Genomic DNA, 10,453 nt, shown 5'->3' with positions numbered 1-10,453 from the left:
TTTTGCAAGCTGACCGGAACCTTTAAGACAATTAATTTTTTTTTTTTTTTTTTCTTTTTAATTTCTTTTTAAAAATTTTTTTTTTTAGACAATGATGACAGCCAGAGGATGCTTTAATAAATAAATAAATGAATTAATTACTTATTTTTTTAATATACAGTAAATTAGATTAATTTGCACAAAATTTAGCAAGAGTTGTTTTAAATGTTGTTGAGTTTATGTTTTTAACTGTAATTAGTGACAATACGGCATATGATTTTTTTTGTGTAAAATCAGATCTGATCATTATTTTGAGACTGCATGATGCTAAAGGTCTGCAATGGAACCTCAATGTCCATCATCTACCCATTTTTCAATACCACTTCCTATCCTCACTAGGTTGCGGTTGAGCTGGAGTCTCACCCAGCGAAGTTTGGAGAGACGGCACACACCCTGCACGGGTTGCCAGCCGATTGTCGTGACCCTCAATATTTACAAATATTTATCCTTCCCTTCTCTATATTTGACACCAAACTCAAGGCTCGTGGGTCAGGTCCCGTCACATCATTTTACGCAGCCCAGTCTAACCAGTCTAAAGAGTTGAAAAATAGCTTGCATTCATTTTTTGGGGTGTCCTGTCCCGAAAAGTGTTGATTTTGGACATACAAGGATTCCGCCCAACACAAGTGATATGTTAATGTGAGGCAATCAGACATCGATTTAGTTTCGCATAACGGCCCTCCGAAGGAAACCATAACTACGACAAAAAAATGAGTTTCACATCCCTGCCTCTTTCCTAAAGTCAGTTGGGAAGGGCTCCAAGCTCACCCATGACCCGTTAAGTACAATAAAAAATGGATGGCTAATTATGCTACTATTGATGGGGACTTAATGTTTTATGGGATTAGCCATAGCGTTTATGGGATGTTCAATAAATGGCTGGTCAAGGGTCTTTTCATCTTGTGACAGTGAATCAGTGTAGTCCGCATTATAATGATGGTTGCACATAATCAAAATGTCAAAGACTTCATTACCACGATATTTCACAGCAGACTGACTAACTTGGTCGCATAAATGAGCGGACAAGCAGCTGTTTGCGTTGCTAAGCCCAGCTACGACGGAATTCTCCCACTTGAACAAAAGCTTCCAAATACATTTGCTCAAAGCAAATACACATGCACTGGTTGGGCAGCATTGACATAATGAGATCTGCCCTGACGGATGTCAGGCCGGATCTCTCGTTACCACAGTGTGAAGCCACTTTCCACTGAGTAAAGACACACACATCAACAGAAAGTACATGTCTACACCACATGTGAACCCAGACCACACTGGGTAATGACAATGCCTGCATGCCAGCGTTTGTTTTTTTTTGTCTGACAGGAGCCACCAATGGGAGGCCAATGAAATCTTGGCTTTATGTCTCGCATGATGAAGGGAACCGGAAGGGTGATGTGTTGTCAGAAGCATATATTAAATTGGATGTTATCAGTGCTCGCATGATGACTTCCTAAATGTTGCCGTAACCTTCGAAACGGCTCATCAAGAGTTTATATAATGTCGGCCATGTTGTTTCCCGAGTGACCTTTTTAAAAACGATTAAGGAGAATTGCGCGAGCTAGCTTGCGCGAGATAGCTTGCTTGACGCGAGTGTGAATGGTGGTTTGCCTTTACTGCTAAATTGTGGTTCATTGCAAAGAACATATTTTTAAGGGATCTAGGATTTAAAGCTGTTTGAAGGGTTCTAAATTTGAATGCAAATTTCTGTAAGTTAGTCTTGAATGGATTTTGGTGTTTAACACATTGAATGTTCAATTCTCTTTAGCTGTACATGAGTTTTTAGGTCAACTTCAACTGAGTGATTAAGAGTTGATGACAGCAAATTGAGTCTTGTAATAATGTTGCCTGCGTCACGCACACACAGTAATGAGAGAATGGGACCTACAAGCGACTTTTGAACAGGCTAATGATGACAATCTGTTCATCTTGCACAAACCAATTAGAAGATTCATTAAGTTACGATGTTGTGCTGGCATGTCGGTTTGTTTAACAAGCCAAGATGACATTCATACAGTATTCTAAGCAGACTCCTTGTGTTGTAAAAAAAAAAAAAAAACCCACAAGGCTCTCAGGTTCATAAATCCCGGACTGAAGGTCCACATATGACAAAAGTGTCAATGAGGGGTTTTGTTGGCTAGTGAAGAAAAATGTCTCAGGAAAAAACATTGCAAATGAGGGAGAAAATGATTTATATGTTAAACTCGACTGTGATCCAGCTGGGCTTGTGTCATAAAAAAACACACGGATTCAAAACAAAGTATGACAACAGCAGAATGCTGATGCTCTTCTGATTTTTCAACCATGACAATCAAATATGTTGTCATATTTTCTTTATGGTACGATGTGTCGTTCTACGAAGCAACAGAACAACAGCGGAACCTGTAAAGCAGGCACGGCGCCAGGATTTTTTTCTCCCCAGGGGCTGAGGGATGGCTTTCCCGATTTGTGGGAGGCTGACAAAAATGATATACAGCACAAGCATGCTCAATATAAAGGGACTTCTAATTCAATTTGCCGAAAGAAGATTCAACAAAATAATTAAGCATAATGCATCTCTGAAGCAAAAATTTCATGTTGAAGGTGACGTGTCAGCAAAGTGCAACAAAGAATTCAGGTGCACAGCAACATTTGCATTCTTTTTTTGAATTCTCTTTCTGCCCACCAGTTATCCGATATGCACTTTCATTGGAACTCTCCAGAGGAAAATGCGTGACACTTGAGCCGTTAAATCATCGGCTATGCTGCACAGCTGTGGTTTGTTGCTTGTGATGATGGGCAGGTAGTTACCAGAGCGTTTTCACTGTAGCTGTGAAAAATAGGTGTCGACTGAGCTAATGAGATTCGACAGAAGTGAAGTCACTAGATGGTCGGTTGTCAGAAACGAGTTGAAAGATGCATTGCGGCCTCTGTCAGTTGACTTACAGCGGAGAAAACTTTTCTTTGACACCAAAAAAATTTAGATGATTTACTGTTTAAGGTAGTCATGTCAGCTGTGACGGGATGGCATCCCACCACGAGATTGCAGTGTATATATCCACATCAATGTGATTTTCCCAACAAGTGGAACTAAGAAATACTAATGATGATCTCGAAAATGTCCGGATCACATAGATACAGATGGAAAGCAGTGTTAAGCAAGATGGGAAGGCAAATTAAAAACATATTTGTGCTTTAAGAAGAAAAAGTGCCCTTTATGTTAAGACAGTGTCGGTTGTCAAAGAGTACGAACTACATCAGCAAAAATAAGGTTTCAATAAAAACAACTTGTGAATGTGTTTTACAAAAGCCACAATGAAAAACAATCTATTTTCCAAAACTCCCAAAAAAAGACAATAAGGAGTGCGAAAATATCATGAATATACAGCATACAAAACAGTCAAGTCCAGGCACTGGACTGCTACCCTTAGCCGCTAATTAGCTAGCCACAAAATGGCTAGCTGTTATACAGACGTTAGCCACTAATTAGCTAGCCACCAACTGGCTAACTGTGATACAGACGTTAGCCGCTAATTAGCTAGCCACAAAATGGCTAGCTGTGATACAGACTTTAGCCGCGAATTAGCTAGCCACCAACTGGCTAGCTGTGATACAGACGTTTTTTTTTGTTTTTTTTAATCCCTCATGTGACTGTTTTTCAAAAACAAGACAAGCGACAAATCTAGCGATTTTCCACTGGAAATTTCTATGATATAATGTGAGCCGTTGTCCTCACTTTTGTGACAAGATCTGTCAACTTGAGCGCACCATTTCAAAGGCCATCGCCGCATCGACTTTTCAAAGCTGTTTTTGTGATAATGAGCTTGTTTGATCTCATTAGATCGAGAACCTGACTTTGCAGTCGTCATTTCTGTCAAGAGTTCACACTCATTAAATTGGAGTCAAAAGGCTGACATGTGATCAATCAAGCGACTGAGCTATCTATAGTTCTCCATATTGCTCATCTGACAATGCATCGACTTACGAGACATTAGGAGGCCGTGCATGTGAAGTGCCTACAAATGTCTTCGGTTTATTTGAAAGGGACAGTACATATATTAATGAGCATCACTATGAAATACAAACACGAAATCTGACTTTTTTGCCATTAAAGAATCGCTTCATGTCGCCATGTCTGATGACTTGAGCAATTACAAGAATCCTGTTCATCAACCGTTCATCGATTCAAACAGATCACGCAGAAAGCCATGCGAGTCAAACGAGAAGACAAAGAAGCGAGAGGGAGGACGACGACGACCGTGACGACCAGGGACAGGTTCTCTCATTAGCGTAAAGAGGATAATTGCAGCGTGACCCCTGTAGCCTGACATCCACTGCTGAATAGCACAGGATGGTGACTAACACCGGGCCAGTACATCAGGAAAAAACGGCATCACGTGAACACATAAGCACCATTGTAATCCCTTCATCTCACTCCTCCTTATTTCCACACATGCATTAAAACATGTAACTTTACATACCTTCGTATTTGTATGCGTAGCACATATGCACGGCACTTGTTACCCACTAATGCATTCGATTAGGGCGCCGGCACTCTGAGCCATTTGCGGTCTGCTGTGGTGAAAAAAAGAAAGATTTCAAAACACTCACTGGCCATAGCATTAGGTACACCTGCACAATCCGGTACAAGAGCTATATCCGAAACCGCTTTAACAGAGATACACATTTTCAGAGGTGATCATTTGACAATATAATTATTATTGTGGTTGTAATTGTGTAAAACTGTTGCTGAACATTATACGTAAAGTCATTTTGAATTACTCCAATCGTCTGACGTACTTAATATTGTGGCCACTGAGTGTAAAATTGCATTTAATTCAGAGGAATCAGATTGAATCAATACATGACGCGTTCACACACTCTTTATACTAAATGTGTTACACAGCGAGGCGGTGGTGTTACATTCGGAGGAGTCTCCTTTTTTGAGTGACTCCAATGAGAGAGCGCATTCGGACTTCCCGAGTGCATACGATGCAGCCTTCACACCACCTTGCCACGAGCTGACTGGAAGGCCTTTTTTTATAGATGTCATTATGAGGGGGGAGGGGGGGGTGTCCATGTCAAATGTTACGAGGACACTGTCACTGATAGGCCCATCCATTTTCTATACTTATTATCCTCATTTGGCTCACGGGTGATTCTACACTACGCACAAAAGTTATGATTTTTGCTTTCAGGTGATTTTTGAGGATTAATCCAAAATGCAGTATAATCGTTACAGGTGAACTACGGTTGACTTTCTCTAAACTCATACTTGTGTCCAATAAGCTTTGTGTTTTGGAGAGAACCATTAGAATGTTACAATAAACACACAAATGGAATGGAAATTAAAAAAAGAAAAAAAAAAACATAAATAGATCATACATCTGTTTGATTTTTTTGCCATTCAGCTACATGTTAGAAAAGAGCAAATTGTGCAAAAAAAAACAAAAAAAAAACTGAAAGACTGCACAGCCTTCGAAATTTTAGAGAAGGTCAATTTAAGTTCACCTGCGAAGATTATACTGGAATTTAGGTTCATCTTGAAATTTCATCTGCAAGCATAATATCCGTATCAGTACTACGTCCCTCGCCTCAATTCAGATCAGGAAACACCTCAGTGCATGATCAGTGACTCGTATTTGGGCCAGATGCTCCACAATAAAGTATCTTGAAATGGACAAACCTCTGCCGGTTAGAAGTTAAATCTCTCTGCAGGCAGATTCCCAGAACAATGATGATGACAGTGTGCACTAATGTGCAACTGTCCATTCCTCATGAAGCATCAGCCATGGATGAGGAAGCATGTAATCACCACAACAGCTTGAGTTTGCAATCACGCCACACCAACGCAAGACACTCAAGTCACACAACGCCGAGGCCTTCAACAAATTGATTATTTACAGCAATGCATTTCATTTTCATCGATAGGCCATGCATGTTACTTTATTATATGTACTACTGATTGCGCAAACAACACACTGAATATACCTCGGCAGAAAGACTGTCAGTCTGTTTTCACATCTAAATGAGAGGGCAGCCTGTACATGACTCACGGTTCAGTGTTCAACTAGTTTAACCAGTCCTTTTCCATTATTTCCATTAAGTGAGCTATAGTTCTGCAGTGTTCCTGTGAAAAATTGGGTAGATTTGAAGCGCCAGAGTTTAAAATTGCTTCATCTCGCCACTGACATGCAGTCAAGCACAAAATTACAAATCTGCTTGCAGCCTCTCCTTTTAACATTTTAGCTCAGTTGCATCTGACGCTGATTTTAAATATGTAATTACCTCGCCACGGTGGCATGAACTATTATATGTTTATTTCTATGCACACAGATGTGTGCTTTTATTGGGAAGGGTTTTAAATTAGCGTTACTGTAATACCTGCAGCATACATTTAAACACTGGTGTCATTTTTACATGCAAACCTATTACATGAGAGCAAATGTTAACGTCAATCAAGTGTCCTTTTAACTCTCATTTTTTTCTGTTGAGTTGTACAGGCTACAGGTCATATGGTGGAACGCGATTTGAAATGGTTAATATTGGTCTTGTTTATTTGAGCCGGGGATGTGTAGACTTTTTACCGATAGATGCAAGTCTTTAATTGGATCTTCCAAATGTATGAATGCAATCTACATCTGTATACAATTTGGGTTGCTAATGGTGCAGCACGGTGTGTTCACTGCTTGGCATGACTGCTTCACAGTGTAGAGTTTATATCTATTCTTGATGGAAGTTCCAGCCATGGGTGAGGAAGCGTGTATAGAAATATATGTATACATAAATGATGACTGCATTAGTATTGCTAATGTTCCAAAGAAAGGAAAACGGTTGCCCACCTCTATAAGGGGCCATTTCAGTTAATAAAATTTTTGTACCGAACTTATGGCGCTGTAAATTGCCTGGAATAAGGGATTCAAATAATCTTTTTGTATCAAGTAGTCGTTAAATTATTTTATGTAATAAAAAAAAAGTCAAACTTATACCTTCGTGCGGCTTCTGAAAGGAAAAAGAATGTTGCTTCTCTCTGCTGGAGGATACGAGTACTGCAGTATCGTGGCTATTATTTAAATGCAGTGGTGGATGGTCAAGGCCTTCTCTGCTGGCCTAACATAATAAAAAAATCATGATCATTTTCTTCACATCGATATCTTATTATCACGAATTGGTGACAGTGAGCCTTCCCGCTGGCCTTACGTTGAAGGTGGTGAACGCGGCTTGTGATTGGATACTCGCTTGTGAGGGAGCACCGGGGCAGCGATACGTGCAATCAACACACCCGGAAGTCGTAACTTGCGACCGTTCGAAAATCTATTGCTTTTTTTTTTTAACCACAATGGCCGAAGGAGGGAAAAGTGTGCATTTAATTGCGAGGCCATTTTCAAGACGGACCTTTCAAGAGAAGCTGGGTCATCCAACACTCAGTAGTTAGTGTCTTTTTATATATTATTTCTCCAGCTGTAGTGTCATGAATGATGGCAGTATGAGGGGGATTTATTCAAGTCGGACTCAGTACGACTTCACTGAATATATATATTTGGTCATTTCAATAATTTTCACGCTTAACTCACACAGAAAGTGTAAAGTGGCACTCTGCATATATAGTGAACAGCTTTTCCCCAGCAAACATGCTACAAATGCACAAATGTATTATCATGTGTCATGTCAAGACTTTATTTGAATTGAATGAATGAATTAGTCGATCCTTCTTTGAGTGAGGGGCTGGCTGAGGAATGTTTTACTTCATGTCCCTGGTCTTCCTGGCGAGGGACTCCAAGGCGGTGAACATGGTGTCTGGTGTTTCGGTCTCTTCCAGCTGAGCCTTTGCACAGAGTAAAGGCGGGAAGAAGTCCATAGGATTGGTGATGCCAAGTACCCAGTTGAAAGTGCTGGAAATGGAAAAAAGACCTGTTCAAATTGTTCTGTATGTGTTACAGCGCTTATAGTATAGCACATGAGGAGAATAATACTTGGAAGTCAACTGCAAACTCAAACTGGACTCATTGACAATACTGGACAGTGAGCATGAATTGGCGTTGCAGCGCTTATATTAGATCACATAAGTATCATGCAATCATCATGACAGACACTTAAAGATGCTGACACATGGCACATGAAAGCTTGAATTAAAAAAAAACGCGCTTTAAGAACATTTGCCATTGCATGTCAAGTCATACCTGACAATGGTCCATCCCGTTGTTGGTGTGTAGCTACTGAAGGTCATTGGGATGCAGCCAATCTCCGTGAAGACGCTCGCATAGGTGCCTGAATTCATGAAGGTACACAATATGTGCAAGAAAAGGTGGTTAAGGAATAAACTAAGTTCAATTCTAAATATTTATATTTAAATAATGTTTTATGCATTATGGATCCTAAGTTATTTTTGACCACATGAGCTGTGCCCATATCCATCAGCGTTTCTTCTCACCGTTACCGGGCAGGTCCCCGTACCAGGTGTTGACCAACACACCCATTCCCCACGAGGAGGAGGAACCCATAACGACTTGCCCCATCAATTTGGCATCATCGGGCACTTGCATGGGAATAAAATCCGCACTCAGACGTCTTTTCTTGCAAGACGGTTTTCTCCAGTCAATCTTGTAATAGACTTTCTAGAGGATAGAAAAGTGTGGACCTTTAATAAATCATAATTAGAATTCAATATTTAGCGAACAGACGGTGACAACAAATATTAAGCTGAAACTCCCATAGAAAATTCACACAAGCATGGAGAGAACATACAAACGCCAGACAGAAGGAAAGAAATGGAAATGTTTTGGTTCACATACCGCAGACACTTATTGACTGATTATTCTCCATGTAACGGCATGGTTTCAGACAACAGGTGCGCACCCAAGGATCTCATGAGTATTTTGTTTTGTTTAGATGTTTAAACTTTAGTTGTACAGGTTGGAGCAAAACATTTTGTAATGATTTATCTTGCAAATGGACTTTTCTTATTTCTAAAAGCAGCTGCTCCAGTCACATGTAAATACCTTATTGAACAACATCAGCTGGTCCACATTGAAGGTTTCATTTCCAGCCATGCCAAAGTTCCTAACCCGAATCTTCTGACCAAAAGCATCATAGCTGATTGTTCCCGTAGACATGACGAGGCCATTGAAGCCCATCTGGATACCAAAAGGAAAATATTTGCAGAATTTGTATGTTTTTCTTGTGTCAGTACAGAAGTTGGGGGAAAAAAATCTGACTTACCACAGTGACGCCTCCACTCATCAGGGGAGGAGACTCTGCAAAAAAGAAACACAGAAATATACCATGAAAAAAATATTGGCGCATGCAAAATAAGCATCGAAATAAATGGCGGCATTTAAGTTCTACAAAGAGTAACTAACAATTACACTCTGTGGCCACAGCGTTAAAAGCTCACCAGCACAGTTAAATGACCACAAGAGCCAAATCAAAAGTTCAGGCCTGACAAATGCCCACAGAGACAAGCATGCTTGCTGTAATGACATTGTCCAATAAGAACAATTTAAAAAGGTTGACTGGATTGTGGAGGTGTACCCAATGGAAGAGCAACCTACAGCTGTGGTCTTTTTATTTTAAGAGCATTTCAAATGGCCGGCAGTGCAATTCTAAAAACAAATACAGCTGAATAATACACCCCCCGCCCCACCAAATTTTCAATCCACAAATGCTCAAAATACAGTTAGTGCCTCATTCCAAAATTCAATCGGCCTAAAGAAGGTCCTACGAGGGTATATCAGAGCACAAACTAAGCAGGAAGCCAAACAGTCAATAAACCTCCAGGACAGGACTGTCCTGAGGCACAAATATGGGGAAGGATACAGGCTAGCATGGTAGTGGCAGCATCATGCCGTGTGGATGTTTTACACGTTCCCCACCTCTTATGTAACAAGTGTAATTATAACACATTAAAGCGAATTGAGAAATGCACGATTATTTTACAGGCGTCGAGAAGCAACTCACCACATTGTTGTGGTTTCTGAGCACTGGCAACTGCAAGCAGCAGGCCGAGGATGGCCAAAGCACGGATGACGTTCATGTTCAGAGACTGCAAACACCTTCGCATCACAGAGCAACAGGAGTCACCAAATATACCCGATTCACATCTGGACAGGTCCCACCAAGTGTTTCCGCCCACATTGACTCTTGTCTTGTCCCAAAAAAGGAAAACATTCAAGTCCAATTGGAAAGTGAGACACACTGATGACGGGTGATGGATGTCATTTATCACAGCAGCTCCAAGCCCATGTTCAGCTGCCATCATGGAGATAACGGAATTGAATTATTAAAATCACATCCAGACCTTTTCCAAATGAGATTCATTGAGACAAGAGTTGTGGAGTAGAAGCCAATGCAGGTGGAACAATTCCCACAGAGAATTAACGTACAGCTGTTCTGGTTCTCAGTCTTATCTCCGAGCAAATTAATCTACTCACCAAGTTAA

General features: G+C 40.5%; 1 protein-coding gene across 1 annotated transcript; it reads right to left on the bottom strand.

Moving 5' to 3' along the window:
* Nucleotides 1–7,668: 7,668 nt before the first annotated feature.
* Nucleotides 7,669–10,105, bottom strand: LOC148332481 (ependymin-like). Its single transcript, XM_088302096.1, has 6 exons — nucleotides 9,973–10,105; nucleotides 9,235–9,269; nucleotides 9,015–9,149; nucleotides 8,447–8,630; nucleotides 8,196–8,283; nucleotides 7,669–7,907 (listed from the first exon to the last, which is right to left on the bottom strand). The coding sequence occupies exons 1-6, from the start codon at nucleotides 10,073–10,075 to the stop codon at nucleotides 7,757–7,759; spliced, it is 696 nt and encodes a 231-aa protein (XP_088158222.1). The 5' UTR covers nucleotides 10,076–10,105; the 3' UTR covers nucleotides 7,669–7,756.
* Nucleotides 10,106–10,453: the final 348 nt, after the last annotated feature.

This window comes from Idiotropiscis lumnitzeri, chromosome 8 (genome assembly GCF_059441095.1).
Source record: "Idiotropiscis lumnitzeri isolate Australia: NSW breed Sydney's pygmy pipehorse chromosome 8, RoL_Ilum_1.0, whole genome shotgun sequence".
NCBI classification, from domain to species: domain Eukaryota; kingdom Metazoa; phylum Chordata; class Actinopteri; order Syngnathiformes; family Syngnathidae; genus Idiotropiscis; species Idiotropiscis lumnitzeri.
This window is presented reverse-complemented; position numbering and strand designations above follow the sequence as displayed.

Excerpts from the sequence above, each read along its gene's own strand:
- LOC148332481 (XM_088302096.1), bottom strand. The coding sequence starts at position 10,075 with ATGCGAAGGTGTTTGCAGTCTCTGAACATGAACGTCATCCGTGCTTTG. Across the intron at positions 8,631-9,014 it reads AGCTGATGTTGTTCAATAAG|AAAGTCTATTACAAGATTGA; the intron begins GTATTTACATGT and ends TCTATCCTCTAG. Across the intron at positions 8,284-8,446 it reads CGGGGACCTGCCCGGTAACG|GCACCTATGCGAGCGTCTTC; the intron begins GTGAGAAGAAAC and ends TCATGAATTCAG.